At 40.5% G+C, this 27,621-nt stretch overlaps 1 protein-coding gene across 9 annotated transcripts; it reads left to right on the top strand.

The window, feature by feature from the left end:
* Nucleotides 1-699: 699 nt before the first annotated feature.
* cep162 (centrosomal protein 162) lies at nucleotides 700-26,698 on the top strand. 9 transcript variants are annotated; one of them, XM_023330966.1, is made up of 26 exons: nucleotides 700-807; nucleotides 3,699-3,822; nucleotides 8,193-8,370; nucleotides 8,696-8,757; nucleotides 8,827-8,897; nucleotides 10,278-10,308; nucleotides 11,142-11,342; nucleotides 12,506-12,584; nucleotides 13,040-13,241; nucleotides 13,328-13,517; nucleotides 13,608-13,768; nucleotides 13,938-14,063; nucleotides 14,451-14,579; nucleotides 16,856-16,968; nucleotides 17,073-17,172; nucleotides 17,251-17,377; nucleotides 17,540-17,706; nucleotides 19,023-19,127; nucleotides 19,214-19,450; nucleotides 19,702-19,920; nucleotides 20,290-20,587; nucleotides 21,767-21,899; nucleotides 23,281-23,422; nucleotides 23,507-23,605; nucleotides 24,717-24,851; nucleotides 25,113-26,698. In XM_023330966.1, the coding sequence occupies exons 1-26, from the start codon at nucleotides 700-702 to the stop codon at nucleotides 25,314-25,316; spliced, it is 3,741 nt and encodes a 1,246-aa protein (XP_023186734.1). In that variant the 3' UTR covers nucleotides 25,317-26,698. The 9 variants fall into 9 exon arrangements, with proteins under 9 accessions (XP_023186734.1, XP_023186731.1, XP_023186733.1 ...); XM_023330963.1 differs by having other exon boundaries at nucleotides 8,696-8,897; XM_023330965.1 differs by having other exon boundaries at nucleotides 8,696-8,897; nucleotides 17,254-17,377.
* The last annotated feature ends 923 nt before the right edge of the window (nucleotides 26,699-27,621 follow it).

Consider the following 27,621-nt stretch of genomic DNA (forward strand, 5'->3'; position numbering starts at 1 on the left):
GACTGACACCTGCTGGCCTCAGGTTTGCAACCAGCTTGTGACTGAGAAACCAGTAACCTCCTCCCAGATGATGACATGAACTTGTTAGTCCTCTGTCCATTGTAGTAGCTGATATATTGCGAAAATCCGGTAGAAATGATGCACTAATCAGTCATGTTTACATAGAAACAGCGCCGCGGGCTTTGTGAGATTTGCGGTCACGTGGGTCGGTTGTGGGCGGAGCTTGGTAAGGTCCATATGGGTTGTTGCTATGTTGTACGGTGTTTTAAGATCTTGTTCAATGGGCTCCTTTTTAACTTTTTCAGAACTTATCTGACTTTACATTACGTTGGAGCAAGCTGGTGCTCCAACGTAATGTAAAGTCAGTGACATAACCCCTTTGTCAAAATGTGACACACTAAAATCAGAGTCTCAGTATGCTGCTCATTGTAAGCGTAGCTTCAGTTATTTGTCATTGTTATTGTTTTTCCATTATTTTTTTCTATTGATAATGCCTTAAAAATAATATACTTGTAAATACTGTATGTTAGAACATAGGAAGTATACATATGTAAACATATATCACACACTTGTAATAACACAGGAAATTCAAATGGAAATTTATTGCATTTAAATATTTTTTTTAATATCATGGAAATAATGTTAGCATTAAACTGTAGCATTTTACAAAAAATTACTTTGCTTATTAATTTATACTTCATGGGATTCTTTTTCAGGTTCAGTCCACAACTGAGGAGGATTATTACAATGTCTTACAGACGGACTAAGGAAGAGCTGGATGCTGAGTTTGAGAAGTTCCTGAAAGAGGTAATGCACCTAAAAAATGGCAGCTAGTAAGCTCTTCAGAGAAACTGACATTTAAGGGTTAAACACTAGTCTTGCATAAATCCACAGTTTGAAATTTGACTTTGGCGCTAAGCATCATGAACACACCTCAAATGGGGAAAAAAAACCCCTCACCAACCATTGTTGAAATTATTTTGCCACATTTTGCTTTCCCTGTGTCAACCACCATACAGAAGACATATGTAGAGGAGTCCACTATGTTTATACAGAAAGAGCATTGATTCAGAGGCTGGATTGGTTGGTGCAGCCTCCTTTGTCTGTGTGAAGTGGCACTTTACTGTCTTTCCATTGAAATTTAGTGACATTTTTCAATATGAAAAATCTTTGTATTGAGTTGTTGAAGCTAGGAATATCAGCCATTTAACATCATCAGGTTGAAAAATGGCAACATGTCAATTATTTCGTCGCGATAAACAATAAATCAATTAATCGCACAATAAATTAAAATGAGGGTGATAATATTGCTTGTTTGTTTTCATTGCATCTCTCTTTCTACCAAGAAAGAGAGAGAAAGTGAAGCTTTTGTCTGCATGACAAAAACTTCACTTTGGCGCCTCGAGTTACTCCCTCTGATCTTATTTCCTTGGTAACTGCTAAACACACAGGGAGCTAAAACTCTCAGTTTTCCTCCACTTGGGCTGAACCCAATACATGGGACATGATAGCGAGAAGGACAAAAGTTTATTGACCCCTGAGAGGTTGTATTTGCATTGTTAGATAATTTTTTTGCTATTGGTTAACAATGGTCTCAAAATGACAATATTCTCAATTATCGCAATAATTTCTGGGACAATTAATTGCCAGCAAAATTTACCGTGACAGGCCTAATTTCAATACTGTAAAAAATATATTAAGAAAATTATTTTACTTTTTAAATGCAAAAATTGTATTCATTTATGCCCCTTTTTCACTGGCTGTACTACAGCAGCCCAGCTTGGCTTGGCTCGGCTCTATTTCGGAGTGACCGCTTTTCCACTGGCCCGTCTCGGCACTGTAGCAGGGTGACGCCTCCTGGCGGTCGGGGTTATAGCGCCCTGCCTCCAGGAGCCATTTGCTGTGCTTTGTTACGATGCGACCTAACGCGAGTTGTTTTTCTGATGCAAAAGAAGAGAGAGCTGAGCTATTTTTTTATAGCCTGATTGTGATTTTTCTGAGACTTCAAGAAAATGCGTGGTGGGAGGAATGCTGCGATATGTCAAGGAGGACAGTGACTCTGCCTTGCAGCAGGAGGAAAGCAGGTGGCTCAGATGGTGCAGGTGAGCTAACAATTATTTTTGTATTAAACTACTATAAAACTTGCTATTGTGCTGAATATACATGCGCTAATGTTAGTCAGGGTGTTGCAAATAACTTAGGCATCAGAATTCATTCATAATATAATTCAATGTGTTTTCAGATGTTGGCAAACTGCTGCTGCAGATCAACAGTATGAGCAGTATGGTTCGTCCTGCGCCCTGTGAGTTGTAGGATGTCTCATCAGTGTCCGTCTTCCTGACTGCCAGTCGGCGTTTACCTTCAGGATGTCCAGAGACCTTCACCTTTCTGGAGCTGGGATCACATGAGCCCAATGTGCTGATGAAATATTTCTAATTAAAAAACTGTGGCTGATGTTCTTACAGAGTGCATTAACAACCTGTTGTTTTTAACTTCTCAATACATTTAATTTTGATTCATCTGATGTTCAAGTCATAACAAATAACAAATACTCGTCTTGCGGTAACAAATAAAGCTGTATTCCTTCTGATCTGAATGGCTCTACTTTTAATCAAACCTTCCATGTTTTCACATTTTGGTCACTAAGAATTGATCAAGGGCTTAAAAGTTTAAACTTGGTTGATAGGTTTATTTTTGTCCTAACCTGCAAAGAATCAGCCAAAGACAGTGGTTACTTTTCTGCAGAAGAGGAGAATTGAAAGCAGACGCGACGAATCGCTGTCAAACACTGTCTGGAATCAATTCTGCCAGATCTTTCTTTGCATTTCTCTTTATTGTATAGAAAAAGGAGGTTGGGCTTCTTCACACAATCACACAGAGAATTGACCAACCGTCTTTACATTCTGGAACCTTCTGTGGACATGCCCTTGTAAGGGCATGTGGCTGACCACAACTAATCAGTTACACATGGAGCTAATAACACATGAATGTTTTAACATTTTTAGCTTCCAGGCAAACATCCTAAACAAAGTTAATAATATACTACAAAAGATGAATAAAGTACTACAAAAGAGAGAAGTTAAGTAAACATAAAAAAGAATAATAACATGAGAATAATATGAAAACATAACTTGTAAAATAAACTCATAAGTAAATGAACAGGAGGATAATTTTTCTAATATCAGTCTTATTTATCACTAATTAAGGTTACAGGACTGTATTAGGACCTTGATGCCATACAAACTACAGTTTGTATGTTTGAGTATAAAAAAGAGACTTTGTTCATTGAGAGAAAACATCATTTATTTTTCTTCTGTCTGTATCAACTCTCCCTGGAGCTCTGCCATCTCTCCTGGTAGCTGCTTCCTCCTGAAGGAGATCCAGTTGTTGTTCTGACGGTTCTCCTCATTTTTCACCATCATGTCAGCCATGTTCCTCTTCTTCTGACGAAACGAAACTTCCACAGGTATTTATAAGAAATCTGCTGAGTAAGCAGTATGTGACGTAGCATCGATATGCGCATTACCACCAGGTAGGACGGATTTACGGGTAGCACAGATCAACAGAACACCGGTGGAAAAGGGGCATTAGAAAAATAACCTAGTAGATTTTCTACTTCTGAGTTTTTGCATTTTTTTTTTTTTTTTGGTGCTGCGTTGTCATTGTTTTGGCATTTTGTTTGATCCAGTGTCTAAAAGTCTGTTTCAGATGACTCGGTGGATTTAAGCAGCCCTGACAAGCAGCCCAAAACTAGAAGCAGCCAGAAATCCAGTGAGAAACCGACAGTTTCATGGTGGCAAGATGATGAAAACAGCAGTGGTGGTAAGTCTGTCTAAAGGACTCTTTGTGTGTGACTATGACCTAAGAAAAGACACCACAAACATTTTCTTTTTTTGCAATAATATAATTATATTGATTTCATTCTTGTTTTTCACACTTTTTCTCAAGAAACAAACAAACAAAACAAAACCAACAAAACAAACCAGAACATAAATGGGGTTGGCAGGGTAGCTGGAATACAATCCAATCATTGACATCTAGGCCTGTCGCATAAACGATAAATCAATTAATCATACGATAAATTAAAACTGTCAATCTCATTTTAATTATTGGCATTATCGTCTCTTCCGGCCTCTTTCTCTTTCTGTTGATAACACTGAATGAAAAAAGGCTCAACTTTGGTGCTCTCCCCTCCCTTCCTCATTTCCTTAGTGTAATGCCCAGCATACCCCACACGATCTTAGAGCTGTCGGCCAATTGTCGGCCAATTTTCAAAACCTGAGGCCACACATTAGCCGACAGAAATCCTAAGTATAACGGTTCGATCGGGTTCGTTCCTGCCATGTGGTGTCCAACAATGGGCACAGAATGATGACTACAATTCCAGTTAACTAATTTTAAAACCAGGCATTAATCAATGCTTTACTACAATCTACCTGCAATGCATGTAGATAGTGTCAGTCCTGACTGAATGAAAATCATTAGAACCTATTTATGTCACGGTAACGAAGAACAGCTGAAAAGTTACCGGGTTTATCAACTGCGGTAGCAATTTTGCTCCAACTCCTCCCCTTGTCATTTCTATATTCTTTGCACAAAATGTTGAATAAACATTAATGTTGTTTTCACATATCATCTCCAATGTCCGCTGGACTTCGGGTTGCGCCATGTCAGTTGTTTAGGATTCCCCTCTGTAATTTCCCCTCAGAAAGCACGGAGGAGAATCCTGCCTGTCACATTCAACAGGCTGCCTTAACGCTCCCAGTCGGGGAAAACCCCTGATTTAGATCGGAGCGGCCACGACGATCTACCGTAACACACCACACACTACAGGATGATCAGTTATGAAATCGTAAGCGACAATCTTAGAATGGCCGATGTTCTAAGAATGTCGTAAGGTGAAAAATAAGGGCAAAAAATCATGTAGTGTGAACTATTGCATCAGGTAGTCGGATGTGCCCATTTTCTCTGTTTAAATCTAATTATTAATGAAGGGCAACATAGTATACAGACTTCATAATCTGCACTCTTTTGGTTGAATGCAGTATTTAGTTCCACTTTAGCTTTATGTTGTTTAGGTTTTATTCATGTACATTTTTTATTAATGGAGACTGAGAATCCATTTTAATTTTGTTTTTGGTTGTTTTGTTTATTTTGTTTATCAATTCCAATTCTTTGGCAGGAAATCGCATGCATTATTACGTAACTTCCATTGAATCTATGTAAAAAGGTCTTCAAACAATATTATCGTTTATCACAATAATTTTTGAGACAATTAATCGCTCAGCTAAATTTGTTATCGTGACAGGCCTATTGACATCACATTTCATTCACATTGTTAGAGGTTCCCGTTTGAGCCATTTTCTTATGAGAGCCTTTTTGCTCCCAACCAGTAAAGTGTACAGAAGTTTTTGATCATTATAGTTCAGTTTGTCCACCGGTATGTTACATAAAAGTATGCATTCAAAGTTTAAAGGAAAATCAAATGTGAAAATATTCTGTAAATCAGGGGTCCCCAAACTTTTTCCTGTGAGGGCCACATAACTTTTCCCTTCTCTGATGGGGGACCGGGGTCAGTTTGTAACAGAAAAAGTGACAATTGCAAAATTGCCAAAACGTAAACATTTATTGTTTACCAGAAAGCACAATCAAATAACCCTTTCTGGATTCTTCACAGAACAAAGTCAGGAAATAAATAACAACAATATTTATGAAATAAATAATAACCAAATAACAGTCTCTGGGGTCTTCACATAAAAAAGTCCATGGAACATAAACTTTATGTTGTGCCGTGCACAATCTTAACAGGTCCAAGTTCAGCTTAGTTGTCAGAGCAGAATCTCTTACATAAATGGTTCATATGAGCAGGCTCTTAAAAGTTCTTGTGTTCCTTTCTTATAATCTTTTGGTAGGTTCCAATAGCTTGTAGACATCGCTGTTTGCAGCTCTCTCTCTTCAACTTCTCTGTGAAACCCATAAAGCAAGCAGGCTGAGAAACTGAACTAAGTGATACAGCACCTACACAGCACAACCAGTACCACTATCAGTATGGTTGTGGAGATTGATTTTATCCCAGTAGATTTTATTATGATTATATTTTTATACTCAGAATGACTCATTCAAATCAGAAAAATTATCTTACCTTTGTACGTTCATCAGTGTGAACTGTGGGCCTGAATCTGGCTGGCGAGAAGTTGAATGTCAGGTTCCATTCTAGTCACTGCCAGTCTCAAACACTGATGCAGATGTGCATCTGTCAATCTTGATCTCATTGAAGTTTTCAGCAGTTTCATACGTGAAAAGGTTTGCTCACAGATATACGTGCTGCTAAAAAGTGTGGACATCTTCATTGTGTGTTTTCTGATGTTAGGGTTCGTGTCGTTTGGGAGGGTGCCATAGAAGTCAATGAGATTGTTGGGCTTGAACGCGTCTTTCAGAACATCACAGTTCTGTAACTCGGCCAACTCAAACTGATAAGAAGGCTGGGCTTCATCAATGTCGGCAACAAAGGGGTTCTGGAAAAGACGGATTTCTTTTGCATAAACATGTACTTCACAGAATCGCACACCGAACTCCGCCTTTAGCATTTCCAGTGCTTCCACACACTTTTCAGCTGGAAAAGGGACCGCTGGGTTCTCTGCAGAGAGATTTTGTGTAGCAGGGAGATGGATAAAACTGTGCTTTTTCACTTGTCCCAAAAGCAGCTCTAGTTTCACCTCAAATGCTTTGATGTGGGAATACATTTCACAAATGAGTTTCCCCTGGCCTTGTAGCTGCAAGTTAAAACTGTTCAGCATTTCTGTCATGTCTGTTAAAAATGCGAGATGCCATTTCCATTCTGGGTCGATCAGCTCTGGCACCGTTTTGTTTTGTGAATGAAGAGATGCGTTAATTTCAGGTAGCAACTCGTAAAAACGCCCCAAAACTCTGCCCCGGCTCAACCATTGAACTGCTGTGTAGTACAGCACATCTCCGTGCGCAGATTCCAGTTCAGACAGGAATTCTTGGAACTGCCTGTGTTTAAGTCCCTTTGCTCTGATGAAGTTTATGCACGACACCACAACCTTCATTACGGAATTCCACGTCAACACTTTGCAGCACAGTGCTTGCTGGTGAATTAGGCAGTGGACTGGTAGCGGGGTGGTGAGACCTCGTTCTTCAATCTCCCGGTTCATGCGTCCTATTACACCCCGAGACATGCCCACCATACTAGGAGCCCTGTGCTGGCCAGCTTTGACCAGTCCAGGTCCAACTCTTCCATGGTTTGGTACACTTTGCCGAAAATGTCCTCCCCCGTCGTAGTCCCTTTGAGACTTTGGAGGGCTGCCACCTCCTCGCACATCTCAAAGTTTGCAGTAACTCCACGAATAAAAATGAGCAGCTGCGCGGTGTCCTGCATGTCCGTGCTCTCATCCAGTGCTAATGAAAAAAATTCAAATTCTTTCGTCTTCTGCTGCAGCTGGGCATATACCCCCGATTTTTTCAATGCGTTTGGTGATTGTACTCGCTGATAGACTCACGGCATTAAAGACGTCTTTCTTCTCGGGACACACCTCCTCCGCGACAGCTTTCATGCATTTCTTGACAAACCCTCCTTCAGTGAAAGGTTTACCGCTGCTTGCTATCAGTTGAGCAACCCGAAAGCTGGCCCGAACAGATGACTGGTTCAGCAGAGCTTGGCGTACAAATGTATCCTGCTGAGCTAACAGTCCACTTTTTAGCTTTGAGAGTTTGTCTGCTCGCATTTGGCTTTGCAAGCCATCATACTTGTCTTTATGACGGGATTCATAGTGTCTCTGCAGATTGTATTCTTTGAATACCGCCACCGCCTCTTGACAGATGAGACAGACAGCCTTTTCTTTGCATTGGACAAAAAAATAATTGTTTGTCCACTGCAAGTTAAATGCCCTGCATTCTGAATCAATTTTTCTGTTACCTGATCTTTTCGCCATTATTCCGTTCTCTCTTTGAGAGGGGCGGGTTTAAGATTTTTTGCTGGGGGTTGCCAGATAGGGGCACAGACCCCAGAAGGGTGGAACAGAATGTCACATTTTATGCATGTATGAAATAGTTACTAACTAATAGTTAATAATGAAAAAAGTTTATAACTAAGGAACATTTTATTGCAAAAGTCCAACTTTATTATCAAATACAAATATATTTTGTAGAAGATGATTTTTGTTTTTGTACAGAATCATCAAAGACACCAGGTGGGAACAAGAGCGCTATGGGCCTGGACACACTAGAGGAAGAGGAGGAGAAAGCCAGGTTCTTTGCACAGATAGAGGCAGGAGCTTCATCAGCTATAGATTATTCCAAAATGAACAGAGAGCTGGATTCAAGCCATTCTACCTTTGCCACTGAGCTCAGGTATGGAAGCAGCTAAGGGCATTGATTAGACTTTGAAAAAATCTTGTAAACATTCTCCAGATAGAATGCATTCTAAATTGAAACAGATTTCCCAGTGTGGAAGGTAGGTTCTGCTGTGCACGGACCATAGGGGGAACATACCTCCCCACAGGGGATTTGACAGAAATCAAATGACAGATCTCTGTCATTTGACTGTTCTAAAAATACTTTTCTGCACCATTGTTTGACCTTTGGGCATGATGTCACAGCCATCTATGTGATGATGGTTCCTTGGTAAAGCTCTGGACTGTGAGTTGATGAAATCAATGAAATAATTTCCTTGTAGGAAAGAGAATGGGCCAGCAGTGGAGCCTTCTGCTGCAGCAGTACCTGTGGGAGAGTCTTCAGGTAGGAGGGCAGTTCTGACGAACAACCCTGTTAGAGACTCTGGGTTTCCTCATCACTTTTTTCTCTCAGCCCACTCTGGCTCCCCACAATACAGTGAAGATTTTGAAGATGAGGATGGCATAAAAGAGTCGCAAACGAAGGTTTGAAAATTCACTGTCTACCTATTTTATCTTCTTGCTTACTCTTATATTAACATTTATGTGTCTTCATCTAAGATGCATTATGCATGGCTGTAACTATAAATCTCATTTTAGATTTCTTATTATGAAATGTTAATGAGATCCCTTTTTCTAGGGGATCTCATCAAAATGATCCGCACATGTAAAATGGAGAATAGCAGCTAAGCTAAAGCATACCACACACAGTTTTCATCATTGTTAATGTATGATGAGTTAGTGTGACCATAATATGTTGAATAATTTGGAACATGTCTATTTATCTAGTACTAGGGATGGTCTTATCTGGATGCTTTCTTTCCAATGATCTAGCAGCCATTTTTTGATACAAAGGTACAGTCCAATACTTAAAGGTCGGTAGCACTTGAATACTTCATAGTCATAGTTCATAGTTGAATACTTGCATAGTCCAAGATTTGATCACCACTACACTTTCTGACGCACCAGTTTGACTGTGACAGATATCTTGTCTCAACCAGTTGGACATCTCAAACAAACTGTCCTTACATAGAAACAAGAAAATCTAAAAAAAAAAAAAAAAGGGATTTGATGTAAAATGTTGAGAATTTGGCTTGTTAGTTGTTTTAGTTTGATTCTGGTTACTCATGTGAGGTCAAAATCCAAGAGAAAAAGGTCTCCTTTTTCTTTGGAAACTAATTTTTTTTTTTGATCATCATAGTATTTTTGTACTAATATTTCAGATCAGTGGTGAAATATCACCTAATCAGTGTTTCATTTCACAGACACACTGCTTAGGTGTATCTGTCAAATGACAGACAGGGAGCTGCAGCAGCCAATACAGTGTTGCTTTCACTGTCATGCATCATGCAAACATTTCAACAAATTAAAGTGTACTGTCTAAAATAGTTGGGTAAGTTATGCACATGAATACATAAGCTGTAATAGAGCCAGGTGATAGAGAACAAAACATTTCACAATTTCATTTCTCTTTTTCCATAATTATCTAGATATAGTTGAGCTCAATAGTATCTGTATGAACAGAAACTGAAAGAAGACATTAAAAATCACATTAGCTGAATTAATTAGTTTCCACTACTTGTTGCAATCTCTTCTAATACTGGCCTAACATACTGAATAGTACACTGTGTGTATCGTCTGCCTTATTGAATAAAAACAGTCTACCTTGATCATTGCCATTTTTGTTTTGCTAGGTTAGATATTGTCATTGTTTTATTTACCAACAATTGGTCAACTGTTAAAATTTTGTCATGAAAAGGCATCTGCATGAGTTGCTGGAATAATCACAGTACACTAATAAGTAGTTGGTTAATACTTCTGCATTTCTTTTCATTTGGGTAATCATAATTTTTTTCTCTTTCACAGAACTCTAAATTGTCCCCAGCTCTTGTAAGAGGTAGGGGAATGAATATTTCACTGCTTAGGTGTGACTGTCAAATGTTCTGGCCCATTTCCAGGACCTTTTTACCAGTTATATTCACATATTATATTCACATATTCACATGTCAGATAATACTAGAGCAGAATGCTTCCAAGTATGGTTAATCTTTTTAGCCACGGTGTGTAGGTCAATGCAGCAAAACGTTGAGTTGAGTCAAACTGGTCCCAACCTGGTACGGAAGCTTTTCTGTGTTAAAAAACACCTAACGCATAATGCAGCAAAACGTTGCATTAAGTTGCAGAAATGTTGGTAATTTCACCAACATTTCTCTCAGTATTTCTCTATAACTCTCCGGATTACCCTGGTAATCCTTCAGTTGTTATGAAAATGCTGTATATATCAAACATAATTTAAAAGAAATTTGACGCCCTGAAATTGAGTATCTGTCTCTTTAAGAAGTCAATGCTCGTTCTGACACTCTGCCTTCAGCACATCATCACAACAATGCATCTCATTATACCGTTAACAGCCGTTCCTATGGAGTAGTGCACTGAGAAGTAGTTCCAATGATTAACATCAACATGAAGACAACTTTTAAAGTGGAGGAAATGCTTTTTCAGATTATGTCAGTTAAGAGAATTTCCTGTAATTATATTTTTGTGCTTTGTGCACAAAAATATAGTTATGGAGAATAGTAATATAGTAATAGTAATATAGTATGGAGAATATGGGGGAAACATTCTAATTTCATTCTGATTTGTTATCAGACACTTTATGTTATGATTATGATTGGTATGTTAGTTTATCAGTAATGCTGTGGAGTCCATCTAAATTTGCTTTCTGTGCAGGCCAGTTATATGCACAGAGTGTAAGGTCAGAGGTGGAGGCTCTTCAGGAAGCATATAGACAGATTCACTCTGTGGAGGACTGCAATGGTCACTGCTGTCTCCCTCTAGAGGATGAAGGGAGGACCGACAAGCCAGTCTCTCCACCGTCTCTTCCTCAGCATGCTCAGCAGTCTCTGCAGCCTTTTTCTACCAACGACTCAGGTCAGACACCACTTCTCGCATTAACGTTCAGCTGTTTTTTTTTCTTTCTTTTTTTTTAAATCACAGACAGTTAAGCCCATATATTTCACATCTGTAGCTCAGAATGTAGGATTGTCATTTTTGCACTAAAAGGTTTCTTCTTAGATCCCATGTTAAAGTATTCTAGCACTTTTTGCCTCAGTCAGGGTTCTTAACAGATCATCTTGACAATTATAATTAACTTCTTGCACAGTGGAGGTTGCATTTAAATTTTTTTGAATTTATATTTTAGTTATTGTTAGATGTTTCCCACAATACACATGATTCTATAAGCTATTAAATGACCAGTTTGGGTGCAAGGTATTTTTTTTTTGAAGGACTGGAGGACATCTTCTGATATCCACTTTGTGTGCTGAAATTGTTCCACATTCCCCTAATAGTTTGAGTCGACTTTCTAGAATTTGTTCCACTTTTGAGTTGCAAGTTTCCACTTAAAATTATGTTGTCTAATCTGAAATTTTCGTCTCATACTTTCTGCAGTAAAATAAAAATGCACATGTTCTTATTTTTGATTGGCATTTTCCATAGCAGTCGTCAGAATTGGATTCTCTTGATTTAGGAGATGGTTAGAAATGGCCAGGCTGTGGTGGCGCGACCCACGTTTGGAGGCCTTGAGTCCTCGACGTGGCCGTCGCGAGTTCAATTCCCGGACCCGGCGACATTTGCCGCTTGTCTTTTCCCCTCTCCTTCCCCCTTTCCTATCAGCCTACTTATATGAAAATATAAGGGGCACTAGAGCCCACAAAAAACCAGGACAAATCGCCTAAAAAACAGTTTTTACCCGATGGCAATCATGGCACTAAATTCAAAGGCATAAGAACTTCTGCTCTTGACACCACTTTGTTATAAATGTAAATTCTGTTGCGACACCTCCAGGCGCTGCAACCATCTTCTGATGTCTAAGTTTATTTCTCATTTTATACTATTCATTTTGGTATATTACGTATATACACATAACCTGCATCTTAAGTCGAGTCGAGCAAATCTCAATCTCGTTGTAATCTGTTGATGACAATGACAAATAAATCTTATCTTATCTTATCTACCTTATCTTATCTGGAGGGGAGAAAAAAAAAAGAAATGGCCAGGCTGATTCCTGTGATGTCTCTGTTTGGATGCTTCAGACTTGCCCACAGAAGAGGAGCTGATGAGGCCCATACGAGCAGAAGACCACACCAGAGGCTTTACTCTGCAGCCTGTCAGGTTAGATCCATGGACTTCTACATCCAAACGTTAAACAGTTATCACACAATACAAACTAGAGTCATAAACAACTCACAGTATTATAAAGCATAATATAGTCCCATTATTATTGATGTCGACTAAGAGAGAAAGAACAGTCAGCGTCACGAGCAATGCTGCTTAATTATTGAATTGCATAAACCATCTTAGGTATAGCTATGTAAATATACAAGTATTAAAGAATCTTAAAGGAGTTTGTAATCTCCTTTACAAGCAATAAAGAAGATTTAATACACATGCACCAGGTTTTTTGCTTTAATTTCATGATACGATCAATTAATAGTTATAGAAGTGGCAGCATATAAACACACTAATTACCAACTGGAAAATATGAAGCAGCTGTCTAGGAACAATGTATACTGTACTTTTATCAAATCAGCAATAATGGCCATTTCTATCTGATGAACTGATTTCAGTCAGGAACTGAGGATGTTCCCACGTGTGACTCCATCAGAGCTGGACCTGGAGCAGCCTGGACAGAGCCACTCTAGAACCACAGAACCACTCGACCTTGATCTGACCTCCAGTATCAGGAAGGAAGTGGGAAGACTGATGCAGGAACAGAATAAACATTTTCCCCAAACTCTCTCACTGGTTGGCAACGCAAAAAAAAAAACAGTGAGGAAGGCCAAACTCTGAAAAGCAGACACACACACGTGCACGCACGTTTTGAAATTCAATTTGCTTATACACCCCCTTCACAGACATCCAAGGGCTCCTCTGTGATTCGTTCCTGCATGCTGTCTGAAAGGAAGCTTCCTCTTGCTCCATCCAGAGGCAGGTTCGGGGACAGCAAGGCAGCTGGGAAGATGAGCAAAGCTGCTCCACCCAAAGCCCCCCGCTCAACAAACAAATCCACAAAAAAACAAGAACAAGATAGCGGTGGTGCTGCAGGTCACTGTTGTCCCTGACCATCTCAACAATATGTTTGTTTTATAATGATACTGTTGGCTGTATGTGTGAACATATGGTGTGTATGGCCAGCAGAGACAGGTGTGAGGATAAGCAGTGAGCTGGTGGCGTCCGTTCAGTCCCTGGTGGCTGTCCTCGAGCAGCAGATGAGCAGTCTCCATCATGCTGTGCCTCAGGACTGCAGCTGTACACAAGCCCCTCCTCAGGTCGCAGTAAGACAACAATTCACCACAGTGAGTATCATGTATTCTATGTATTCAAATGCACTCATTAGTACAGTTAGTCCATGGTGTGTACATGACACAGAATCAATCAGTCTGGGCTGGATCTGCTGGTTACTTCAGGTTTATGCTGCCTGTGTTGAGTTTGTTCAGATACTGTTCTGACTTCCAAACGATCCAGGACAGTTCTGTGATTGAGGCATTAAGAGCACAGCTGGTCCACAAGGAAAAGGAGTTGCAGATGATGAAGGATGATGCTGAGGAGGTCAACTCACTGAGACAACAGAACTACCTGCTGCAGAGCAAGGTGCAAAACACACTTCACATTAGAGTACATAGTTTCTAACAGAAACATTCCTCTATGTATTCACCTGCACTCGCCAGCTGATATTTCCTCACATAAATACCAGTTTACATGACATAATCTGTTCATTCAATCAGAGTGGCTCCTTCTGGTAGCCAACCAACACACACGCATACGCACTCCCATGCCCACACACACACAACACTGGATCTGGGTTATAATGACAGTGTTAGCAGACGCTTTGCAGTCAAAGCATCCTGCTAGGTCTTTATTCATGGAAACCAGTTTCCAAACACACAGAGTGAGGAAATGAACATAGTCAGGACTGTTGTGATGTTCAATGCCCATTTATATTCAGGCATTTGTGAATGTTTGCTTTGTCCCACTCAGCTGCGCAGTGCAGAGGAAGCCAGTCAGAGGGGATGGCTGGAGGCTGCAAATCCTGGCGCTGAGGACAAAATCCAGCTAATAGAGAAAGAAATGAAGGAGCAGGAGATGCTCATCAAAGGTTACCAGCAGGTCTGTCCCTAACCATTCCTCCTGAACATCTAATGTCCTAATGTCTGTTTTTAACCTGGGCTTGATTCTCATTTAGTTTGTAATTCCCTGTCCTCATACACGGGTCACCCATGTAGTCATGTAGACCAAAAAATGTGTAAAAAACACATTTAGTCTGCAGTCTGAACACTGCAGACACGTCACATTTCATCTAGTTTGTATATCATTGACGTGAGACATGCATTATAATTCTGCACCAGAAGTAGCCAGACATAATAAATCCAAGCATATACAATTCAAATTATGAAATGATGAAAGAAGTCTGTCATTGAAGCACATCACATTCCCACCACTCATTGTCCTAGTCCAAACAGACCTCTCTACAAATGCTCCAGTCAATACTCCAAGGCTTTTGCTGTTACAGTGATTAAAATAAGTATTTGAACACCCTGCGACTTTGCAAGTTCTTCCACTTAGAAAGAACTTTCAGACCCCTCCATTTCAGACCCATGGAGGGGTCTGAAATTTTCATCTTAGGTCCACTGTGAGAGACATACCGTCTCTAATGTGAATCTAAAAAATAAAAGAATCCGGAAAACACAACATATAATTTTTTTAAGAATGTATTTCTGTGTTACTGCTGCAAATAAGTATTTGAACACTTGCCAATCAGCAAAAATTCTGGACTTCAAAGATCTGTTTGTCCACCTCTAAAAAGTCCACCTCCTCTTATTCAAACTTAGAAGCACTTGTTTAGGTTGTTAGCTGCATGAAGACTCCTGTCCACTCCACACAATCAGTAAGACTCCAATTACTAACATGGCTAAGACCAAAGAGCTGTCCAAAGACACGAGACTAAATTGAAGACCAACACAAGGCTGTAAAGGGCTACAGGGCAATTGCCAAGCAGCTTGCTAAAAAAAGATCAACTGTTAGAGCAATTATTAGAAAATGGAAGAAGCTAAACATGATTGTCAATCTCCCTTGGACTGGGGCTCCATGCAAGATGTCACCTCGTGGCGTATCACCTAAGGAAGGTGAGGAATCAGCCCAGAACTACATGGGAGGAGCTGGTCAATGACCTGAAGAGAGCTGGCACCACTGTTTTCAAGGTTATTGTGGATAATACGTGGTTTAAAATTATTCATGGCACGGAAGGTTCCCCTGCTTAAATCAGCACACGTCTAGGCCCGTCTTAAGTTTGTCCATGACAAGGCCTGTCACAATAATCAATAAATCAATTAATCATACAATAAATTAAAATAAGCTCAATAATTTCCATTGATTTATCACTTTCTCTTTTTCTCTCTTTCTACCAAAAACGGGATGATTTCATAATTTATTTTGTTGTTTCTGTTGTGTTCTTGTATTCTTTTGTGATTACCATTATATTAGTTGAAAATGATCTCAAAACAACAATATTATCGTTCATCGCAAAAGCCTCTGGGACAATGCATCATCCAGCAAAATTTGTTATTGTGACAGACCTACCCTTGACCATTTGGATGATCGAGAGGAATCATGGGAGGAAGTTATGCATGGGAGAAAGTGGTCAGATGAGACCAAAATAGAAATTTTTGATCTTAAGGTGCATGCACACCAAAAGCGTTTTGAGCATCAGGCGCGTCTGGCTTACATTCAAAGTGTAAGTAGAGGTGCATTGAGGACCGTTGCGGAGCGTTTCGAGTGTCTAGCATGGCGAGATTTGAACAGTTTGGAGCGTTTTGAGTCTTTAAAGCGTCAAGAGCGTTCAACACGTATCAATGACTAGAGCTGACACTTCTGACGCACCCTCGACATGCCTCCACATAGACTTTGAACGTAAACCAGACGCGCAAAACGCTAGGTGTAGAACAAGATTTCAAGCTTCTGCATTCAAAGTGCACATACGTCAAACTTAAAGCGTTGGATGCATTTTTGACGCGCGTAACACTTTTGGTATGAACGCACCATTAATTCCACTCTCTGTGTTTGGGGGATGAAGAAAAACACTATCGCTACTGTGAAGCATGGGGGTGGAAGCATCATGCTTTGGGGGTGTTTTTTTGCACACATGACAGGACGACTGCACTGTATTAAGAAGAGGATGACCGGGGTATTGCAAGAATTTGGGGAACAACCTCCTTCGCTCAGTTGGAGGATTGAGGATGGGCCGTGGCTTGATCTTCCAACATGACAATGACCTGAACCACACAGCCAGGATATGTGCTTCGGAGCCCTACAAAGTGGCTCCGTAAGCATATGAAGGTTCTGGAGTGGCCTATCCAGTGTGCAGTAAAACTGAATGTGTCTTACAGGAAAATGAGAAGCTGTATGTAGAGATGAAGGCTGAGCACAGCAGGAGTAAAGCCAATCAGGACGCCATGTTTAATGAGAACCAGGAGCTGCTCAGCCAGCTGGCTGTCACCAGGTAACTGTTTGCTCAGCAGAGCAGTGAGCTGTGAGAGCTTTTATCTCTTATTTTTGTCAAATGTTTTTTCTCACGAAAATGTTTGTGATTTCCATCTTCATCAGGGAGCAGCTGAGAAGAAGCTCCAGGCCTGTGAGCAACGTGTGTGCAATGGATCACACTAAACGCATCTCTGACTTGTTGGCTCAAATCAACATCCACCAGGTTTCTAACGTTGTGGATAAAGTGTTTCTGTGGTGCTGGTCTCAGTCATCTTCCATATTATAATGTGTGTGTGTGCAGCAGAACGAGGCCAGACTATGTGAGGAGAACAGCAGGCTGGAGCAGGAGAAGCAGTCCCTGCAGGTGGAGCTGCAGCTGATAAAACAGGAGCAGCAGTTGGCCAAAGCGCAGGCCTTCTCCATCTCAGGTCACAGCAGCTCATGGCTGGACTTTGTATTAACATGGCTGCCTTCTTCAGTCCTAAACTTGTTCACATGATGAACATCTACATCACCTGCATGCCAGGAGACCCTGGGTCTCCTGGAGCTGAGAGTCCTTCCAGACAGACTGCTGTTTTGATGTGTTTCAGGGGGAGATGAGATGTCTGAGCTGCAGAGCCTGCAGCAGCAGCACAGGGAGGAGGTGGCAGCTTTCAAGAGTAAGCTGCAGTGGTTTGCAGAGAACCAGGAGCTGCTGGACAGAGATGCTGGCCGGCTAAAAGCAGCAACAGCTGAGATAGTCCAACTCAAAGAACAGGTGGGGATTTTCCCTCATGCTGCATGTTTACGAAATGAACAGCAAAGTGTGGAAGGATTTTGTCTTTAGTTTGGGAGCAGCAAATGTAAGATTCCATGGAGATAAAAGGTTTTTGTCTCTGAGCTGAGACTAAGATGGACTTCTTCCCTGCAGGTGTGACTCCTCATAAAGACTATGTTAGACTATGTTCAAACTGTAAGGTTGTGTTTTCTTGTTTGGAGTTATAGTATCATCAGACATTCAGTTGAAATTGAATCCAAGTATGTATACACAAATAATACATGACTGCATGCCGATTTATTTTGGAAAATATTTGAGTCTCTCTTTGTCTTGGGTGTAATAATTAGATAGCATTTGACCTAAAGTCATTTTAATTAACTTTTTACCTTTCTCTACATAGAAAGTACACTTTAATCTTTGGTTCTGTTTCGTTTGTTTTTCTCCTCTATCTTCTCAAGCCTCCAGTTGGTCATGTCTCATCAGAACCTGGCCACTGACCCAGGTTCTGATTTTACTGGAGGTTTCTTCATGCTAGATGATAGTTTTTTCTGTTGCTACATGTATGCTGAGTATGAGGGATTACTGTAAAATCAATGAGACAACAAAAGGGATTGTACTTCAGGACTGAATGCTCCTCATGAAGCTTTCACTCAGGGACTAAATTTTCTGCTAGGCTTCTTTAAACAGAAACTTTCATAAACTATGAATAATGAGCTGAACTTGATGTGTTATTTGATAAATAGGATCAATTGGGATCTATGTGTGATTGGACTGAATGGCCTTTGTTATATAGTTCTTGACACTTGACTTTGTTGTGAATCAGTCCAATACTGTATATATAAACTGAATTGAAAATTGAATTGGAATGAATTCATTCCAATTCCAAAAAGGAAAACCAATGTTTTCCTTTTTGTAACTACTAGCTGGCTTCTGGTGTAAATCTGATAGGATATTTGACCTCTCGGGAATGGTAGAGGTCATTGAAATAGTTTGGTTGGTGACACAGGCTGAGGTCTTAAACTCGACTGCTGAGGAAAGAGTTAGAAAAATCTCTTAAATTAACAAATAAAAAGTAGTGAAGAGAGTTATTTTAAAGGCAGAACCTTCATGGAAATACTTTAGGTTTTAATGGATCATTTCTCTGGATTGTGACCTTCAGGAACTGTTATAGCTGCAATAGCTGAAAAAGAACTGTTCAAATGAACCATTTAAACAAAACTAAACTGTTCTATTAGCTATAACTCAAGTCGAGTTTGCAGAATGTCAACTCCAGTCTAGCATTGCAAGCAGTGACTAGCAGCTTGTTTTTGTTCCAGGTGGAAAACCTGAAGAGGGAAGTAGGCAAAAGAAGCAGCGATGTGCAGAGAAAGGCCAGAGACAGACCTGCAGACACAAAGAAAATGCAGGATCTGCAGCGGCAGGTTCCTCCAGACCAAACACATTAATCAGACTAGCCAACTCGCTTTTATGCATCTGCAGTACAGCTAACTGCTCCTGTACTCACCAGGTGAAGGAATTGGAGCAGATCCTGAGAAGCAGGAACCCAAACTCTCTACCAGCCCTCATCTATGCTGCAGCCACGGCCGCTGGCGGGGAGGTCACCTCCAGCGGGACGCACCCTCCCAGCACAGTCAACGTTCTTCTGGAGCGCAGGATTCAGCAGCTGGAATCTGAGCTGGAAAGTCACGATCAAGAGGCCAAGCGAACCCTGAGGGCCATAGAGCAACAGTTCCACCAGATTAAGGTCACAGCTGCAGCTGCAACATGAGAAAATCTATGACACCTATCTCTGTCACTTTTAGATGCTTGTATATATAAACCTTTATTTACATGAATATACATTTTTATATACATGAAAATTCTCTTGACACACTTTATTGGCTCATTTACATTCATCACAACAAATAACATAAAAAGAAAATTATTAGTTTGATGCAAGAAAGTGTCAGGAAAAGGACCAGCACATGCTGAGTATTTGTGTGTTGTGTTCTGTAGCTGCGCTACGAGCAACAGATATGTGAACTGGAGCAGCAGCTGGAACAAAGACAGCCGCCCGCAGCAGCGGCCACGGTGGTGGAGGCAGGGTCAGATGCATGGATATCTAAATGTCAGGGTCTGGAAAAGGAGCTGCGGCATATAAAGGACAGACACCAGCAGAAAGACAAACATCTGCAGGACCAGATAGAGTCTCTGCAGCAGCAGCTCAAACACAAGGTCAGCCTGGGTGACTGTAGCTCAAGAAAAGCAGTTGGCTATGGTGCTTCACACTTCAGCAACAGGGTCAATGACATCATACAGTTATTGGTTATGCAATAAACATATTTTGTCAAATGGCTTCATCAAAATTATCAAGCAAATATACATCAGAATTGTATATAATATACTTTAGTTACTTTATTTATAGAGCCTTTCGGCTGTTTCACCATTGAACTATTAGGAAGTCTATTGTGAAATCATATAATAGATCAATTATACATGTTTGGTTCTGGATTCAGACCAGAACCAGAAGAGCTGAAAGGTCTGGGATCTTTAATGTACTGTAGTCCTAATCTCTTCAGTGATTGATAAACTAACTTCTCCCAGGCACAGCCGAGTCCAGGGCGACACCAGCGCCAAGCTGAGGTGGCGTTAGGAGGCCGGATCAAGTGGCTGAACCAGGAGCTGGCCACTAAGAGACGCACCATTCAGGAGCTGAGCCGGATGGTAGAGAGGCTGCAGAGGGAGCCCAGGAGCATGCCGTCTATGCCCTGCCAGCGATCAGAGAGCCATTCAGCAGAGAGCAGAGCTCAGGAATCTGCTGCTGCAGCAGATGGCAGCACACAGGCAGGAAGGTTTCCTGGAGCTCAGTATGAGAAGACCTACCAGCCGTCTGTGTTCACAGGTCTGACTCTTCTCTGCATCACTTCATATAGTTGGTCATACTGAAGCCAAACTAACCCCCCTCTCAACTTCTTTTTTTTGCTCCCCCCCCCCCTCGTACCTACCCTTCTTTGCCCCCCTATCCCCTTCTCGCTCTTTGGTATGCTCTACCCTCCTCACTCTGACTAAAAGTGCGGATGACTAAAAGTTTCCGGTACTCTCAAATCCAAAATTTGTCAGCACTCTTAGAGCCATAATCATCCACTCCCGTGAGTTGTGAAGTTCTGCTGAAGAAACACAGTTTTGACACATTCTGACAACGTGTCTCTCCGTTGGTGAGAAAAAGTCCTGTAAACACCGTTACGCATGAGGGTGCACAGAGCCTGACTTTGACACAGCAAAGTCAGGCGTGTCATTGCGTGTGGTTACGCATGCAGCTGGTGGATTCATGTCAAAATAAACCCCAAATGCCTTATATCCTTATAACAGGACACATGTTGGCTACACATCGGTGGCTTTAGATTTAGTTTCCGAGTTGACCAGACAGAAATATTCCAGAAAAAGAATACAGGCCTGTCAAAACGAGCTCAAGTCACTCTCTGGATATTATTGGCTCGGAAAAAGACATTTCATAACATTATTGGTCGAATGCGGTGTCAATCAAAGGAGGGGGGCTCAAGGCTACCCAATAAAAGCGTCACAATGGACACGGGCAGAGTTTAAACCCTTAAATCTCAGCTCCGGAAAATACAATGGAAAAACGGCACGCGGGCGTTTTGGTGCGGGTCAAATATTAGAAAATTATTTTCTAATAATTGATTAGAAAATTAATTATTTAATTGATCCATCCATTTTCAACACGCTTATCCCTAGTGGGGTCGTGAAGTGTGCTGGTGCCTATCTCTAGCGGTCACCGGGGGAGAGGAGGGGTCACCCTCAACAAGTCGGCAGTCCATTGTAGGGCAACATAAGCTACCTGATGTTTTACTTTACTGAGGCAGTAGAAGTCATGAGGTCAGTCTGCTTTTGACCGGTAAACCTTTTATGAATGCAAAAGCAAGAACCCCCCACTTGATGACTTTGTGTTTCTGTGTTTGATATGATGTAAAGCACTTTGAAATGCCTTGTTGCTGAAATGTGCTATACAAATAAAATTTGATTGATTGACTTCGCGTCTGGTGGATGTCCCTCCTGCTGTCAGGAAGCCATGTCTCTGAGCTGCAGCAAGAGAACGAGGCTCTGAGTCGGCGTGTGGAACTGTTCCAGCTGCAGAGTGAGCAGAAGAAGGAGGAACTGAAGGCCAACGCTGTTCAGGCAAAGGAGGAGCTGTTCAGGTCTGTACATCTGAATCAACTTACTGACACTACAGGGGCCTCATGGAAGAAAGAGCGCACAGTTTTCACACTAAAAAGTGTCTTACGGACAAATTTAGAAAAGTGCAGCGAACAAAAAAATTCAGATGTATAAAGTATTGCGTACATACACACCTTTCCCTTATAAATTCCAATTTGTGGGAAATTCCTCCTTGTGCTGCTGATCTGCCCTTCACATATGTAAATTAGTATAAATACCCTGAAGGCTGCCACTATGTGAAGCAATAACCATGGCAACAGTCTTTGCTTGTATCAGTATTTAAAATAATAATTATTATATATTTTATGTAAAAGGGTTTTTAAGGCACATAATATCATCTCACAAAAATTTAAAATAATATATTTTATATTTAAATGCTTGCTTGTACAGCAGAGCGTTCAGTCAGGATTTAAAGAAAATCAACGTCCCAGAGAGTCCTTTGCGGTGTTTGGGGAATAAATAGAATATTTTAATAATATTCTATGTATTAGAATAAATAGTGGATGTTTACTCTAAACAGAGGAATTGTGTATAAGTTGCCCATTTACATAATGGAGATGCTTTCTAGTCATAAAGCTGGGATGGCTCAACTGTCTGACCTGCCAGCAGTTCCAGCTGCACTGGTAACGCACGGCTCCATGTTAGTTCTGCACTAATAAACCATTATCAACATTTCCCAGCAGATCGATGTGGTCTCTGAACAAACACTCCCTCCGAATCGATCTGTTGGCAATGTTCTTCAGTTCCAAAGTGTCCCAAATTACACAGCACACCTTTGTGCATCTACACGTGATCAATGTCTACAGATTTTGTTCACCTTACAAATAATAAAACCTGACCTGCTTGGAGTTAAACTGTGGATCTGACTCAGTTTTTTTTTTTTTACTGACACTACAGGGGCGTGATGTATGAAAGAGTGTGCAGCTTTAACAAGCTTTTCTTGCACTTTGGTGCACAGATCAATTACATCTTTATGTGAAAAAACTGAGAAAATTTACTATTTACATTCAAGTGAGATTTTCACATCCTTTTATTTTGTGTGTGCCTGTTATTGTTTGAGCGTAAATCTGATTCAATTTTATCGTTTATTTTTAAAATCATGAGAAACAATGGATTTGATGTTTCTTGGTCTAAAAAACACTGAATGGAGTTATATTTCAGTGTATTCAGTGTTGATGATGGTTTACTAGGTTTTTGGTGAGTTTTAGCACTTTGTAGTTTATTGTCCACAAAAAAAGCCGCACATTTTCACGGCAGGTAAAATATGGCCTGTAAAATATGGCGCCGCACCGTTTTTGTACTTTATACACGAGGCCCAAGCTCACCACTGTGATTAAACAATAATTGAATGGGATTTTGCAGGCTGAAAGAAGAATTTGCAGAGCAGCTCTCCTGTGTGAAGGCTGAACACCTCAGGGTGCTGAAGCATCTGCAAGCCACCCATGCCCTGGAGCACTCATCCTCCAAGGTTTCAGAACTGAGCAATAAGCTCAACAACCAGGAGGTACAGGTTCACTCACCCACTGGCCTGAAGTTAGTTCCAAGGTGAAAATCCATTCCATTGCTTCAGCTCTCCATCTTCTCTCAGATAGCAATGAAACGCCTGCAGCAGCAGCTGAAGGAGCTGCAGGAATGTAAAGAGGCTCTCTCCATCTCCAGGCGCAGAGAAGAAGCTCTGCAGAAGCAGGTGAGCAGCTTCTACCAGTCCCCTGCTCCTCAATACCCTTTTAAAATAGTGCTTTAAAATTAGTACTTATACCTCACCAACTTCCTCATATTACAGCTCCAAAACTTAATGTATTTTCATTTATTTTTAATATTTTGTACAGTTAATCTCAGTAGTTTCTGTCCATTTGTAGTCAGCACCTTGTAAAGCCACATTTAGCTGCAGTTCTTTCTGCAGTTCTGTTTCTTTACCAGCTTTGGACATCTGCTGAACACCTGCAGCATCTCCTTAAAAAAAGTTTGCGTGGCTGCCGCATATTTTCACGGCAGGTAAAAACTTTGCGTATATTCAAAATATGGCGCCGCACAGTAGCTTATCTCTTTTATTGAGGGGTTTGTGTGTTCACAGTGTTTCTCATCTGATCTACACTATATTCCCAAAAGTATTTGATCACACATCCAAAATATCGGAATCAGGTGTTCCAATCACTTCCATGGCCACAGGGGTATAAAATCATGCGCCTAAGCAATGGAACCCCATGACTTTATGGACCTTGCTTTGTGCTCTGGTGCACAGAGCCTGACCTCAAACTTTGGGATGAATTAGAGCAGAGACTGAGAGTCAGGTCTTCTTGTCTAACAATAATTTCCTGGCTTCTTGTGACCTCTCAAATGTGCTTTTGGAAGAATGGTCAAAAATCCCCATAAACTCTCCTAAACCTTGTGGACAGCCTTCCCAGAAGTTTTAGCTACGAAGGGTTTACCAGCGCCACATTGAACCTTATGGATTAGAAATGAGATGTCACTTAAGCTGAGTCAAGGCAGGTGAGACTCACCTGCCTTGACTTGCATATTGGCAATATAGTGTATTTCCATGTTTGCTGTATTTTTTAATTTTTACATTGGTTTTCTATTTGCCACACTTCCACGTTTATTCTCTTCTATTTGCCACATTTTCACAAATTATTGTTGGTAATCAGGACCTGCATCAGTGTTTGGCTTGTGTAATTCTTAATAATTATGATCAATAATTTATTAAGGAAATTCTTAACTACTGTTCAACCTTACAATCTAGTCAGGACTTCACCTTCTTACTTACTCTATGCTTACTCTAATGTTCTGCTCATGCTTAGTTAACCAAACTGCTGCAGGAGCTGAAGGAAGCTAAAGAAGCTCAGAGCTCTGAGGTGAAACTTCTGAGCAGTCTGGAGAGGAAGATCATTAGCATGGAGCTCAGACATGAGCATAGAAAGAAGGAGCTGCGGCAGGTACCACAACACACACTTTATCTGGTAGATGCTGACTTGTTTCTCTGCTGGCGCTCCAAGCTGCCAGGATATGCAACACACCTGAGAGATAATGCACCGAGACCGTACTTCTGCTTTGTTCCTGTCATTTCTAAAGCCAAAAGCAGGATGAATAACAGCAGCTGACAATAGAAATTCAAACTGGATACAGAAACATTGTTCCATGATTCTTTAATATATGCAGTTATTAGCTGGAGGTCTGGATGTGACCTGTCTTTGCAGGTTATTGCCGAAACGTTTCAGATGTCAACAGAAGACCTGCAGTCAGAAGTGGAGCGGTGGCGGCGCCTGGCTCAGGACAAGAGCAGCGAGCTGGACACTTTCCGCTCAGAGCTGGACTCCATACTGGACATCCTGAGACATCTGCAGAAACACGGAGCGGTCCTCCCCGCTCTCAAACCTGGGCGTACAGCCTGTCTCCTATAGAGTACCATGGAATCTGTTAGCATGGAAATTTCACCCTGCAGAGTTTGCACTGTAATGTTAGCCAGCACATAGACGACACTGTCCTGTTCTCAGATCAGTGCTTCTAACAGACAGGCATTTTCAGATTTTTGCATCTAATTTATTATTAAAAAAAAAAATTTAATATATAGTGTGCATGCACTAACGTGTATGCACCCTGTTGCGGTTACTCCTCTCATTGTTTTCTTTTTAAAATATTTTAAATCATTTTTCAATTATTTTATTTTACCACTTTAATTATTTTAATTAGTCTGTTTATTGGTGAATTATCACCCAACGTAAAGTTTTTTTTTCTGTGCTGAAAATTGTTGAATACCATGTCTTCAGTACAATTAGACATAAGTGCTTAATATGTAAAAGATCTAAATTAAACTTCATAACACTCCGGTGAAGTATCAGTTTCTTAAATCCCCATTTTCTGCTTCTTTTGCTGAAATAAAGCAGTTTTTTTCACACTTTACTGTGAAGCTCAAACACAACACAATGATTAAACATGTTCTAGTCTAAAATCTTTGTTCAGTATTCTGAGGTGTTAGAAGAAAATTTACATAATCGCTCCATTTTTCTCTTCTGTCACTGAGATAAAGCTACTTTTCCTACCTTTGCGCTAACTGCACTGAGGCAGACCGCGATTGTTCTGCTTAGAGGCGGCCTAGTGGAAAAGTGCCTTTAGAGATGCTTCATGACCCTGAAAATTTCTCTATGGAAACTGAAGAAATGGTGACAAGTGATGGGCAGATGAGGCCTCACTTGGTGTGTGGCACATTTCCCAAACTCTGTCGACACTGTGCTGAGACTGTGTTGCTTTGTCACTTACAGTATCATCTGCTGGATTTAGAAAGTCATTGCAGGCAAATTCAATAAAGACTGGAGTGTTAAGTGGTTCATGCCCCTCATGCCGGGCACAATGATGCCTCAGCATTGTGGAAGAGCTCCGGTTACAGTACGAAACAAAACCTGGGAACAAATCCAACATTTTTCACCTTCGATATAAATAAAATATCCCATGGAAAGGAATTTGAATAATTCAAAAGAAAACTTATCAAAAGTGGAAATGAGGATGGAATAATTATTTTCTGTGATAAGATCAAAAATGATCAAACACGGGAGAAAACTTCCTCTTCCTCTGTTGATTCATAACACCGGTATTCAAATACGAACCAAAAGCCAATGCAAAGAACACAAAGTATCTTAACTTCATGCTTTGGAAGGGTTATTAAACCAGTCGCTTGATCCGTCCATGGCTGTCATTGAGGCACTTCATGATAAGAGTGATGTTCAGTCACTTTTTCAGTCATTGATGTTTCCAAATTTTTTTATGTGATTCCTGCCATTGAGTAGGATTGTGTTTTTCTCCTACTCCAGGATTTTCTTTGCAGAAGTAAATCTATATATTTACTTTTGTGTAGTGGGGTGTAAAAGGCACCTCTGGTTGTCCATGGGATACCAAGGGATTTCTCTAGAATCTAGAGAAATCTAGAGTCTAGATACTGAGCGGATCTCTCGTCTCCTGACCCTATTGTAGGATAGCTGTTGCTGATGTTACATTGTTCCAGTGACAAAAATGAATCTACTCTGTACTGAGTGTCTTTTACACTGTTTTTCATTTTGTGTAATTGTAGGGGGGTGGATATTACCGGCTGTATTTCTCTTTTGTTATAATTACACAAAATAACTTTCATTTTGGTTATTTGTATTGTTCCTACCTGACTGTAACACCTTTGAAAACTCTGTCATTGTTTTAACTGTGTGACTTTAAGACCAGGGCACCCCTCCTCTTCATTTCTCCTTCTCTTGTATTGCAATTAAATTGTCTGCGTCTCTTAGCCCTTCCCTTTTGAAATATTGTCCTGTGGGAGGGGTGGCTGTTTCTTCTTTTTTTAATCTAAAAATGCATCCAGTTTCTTTATAGATTGATTAAGTTTGAATTTGTTATCACAATTGTAATATTGTGTAATATTCCTTAATGTGAATATTTAAGTGAACTAACAATAGTAAAGTAGGAGAAATTAACTTTTGTTTTGCTATATACTTTTTAAATTATTGATCACTTTAAATTGTCCTCAGGTCTGAGTGTTTCCATGCATCTTGGTCCTGAGTGTTACCCTGTGATAAACTGGTGAACGTGTCCTGATATATCGAGTCTAATGGCTGCTGCAGATAATCACTTCTTAGAGAAGAATGAAATTTGAAATAAGGCAATTGCATATATTTATTGAAGTTATATATTGTTAAATGGCAAAACCTATACACACAGTACACTCAA

This window comes from Xiphophorus maculatus, chromosome 3 (genome assembly GCF_002775205.1).
Source record: "Xiphophorus maculatus strain JP 163 A chromosome 3, X_maculatus-5.0-male, whole genome shotgun sequence".
In the NCBI taxonomy this organism is placed as follows: domain Eukaryota; kingdom Metazoa; phylum Chordata; class Actinopteri; order Cyprinodontiformes; family Poeciliidae; genus Xiphophorus; species Xiphophorus maculatus.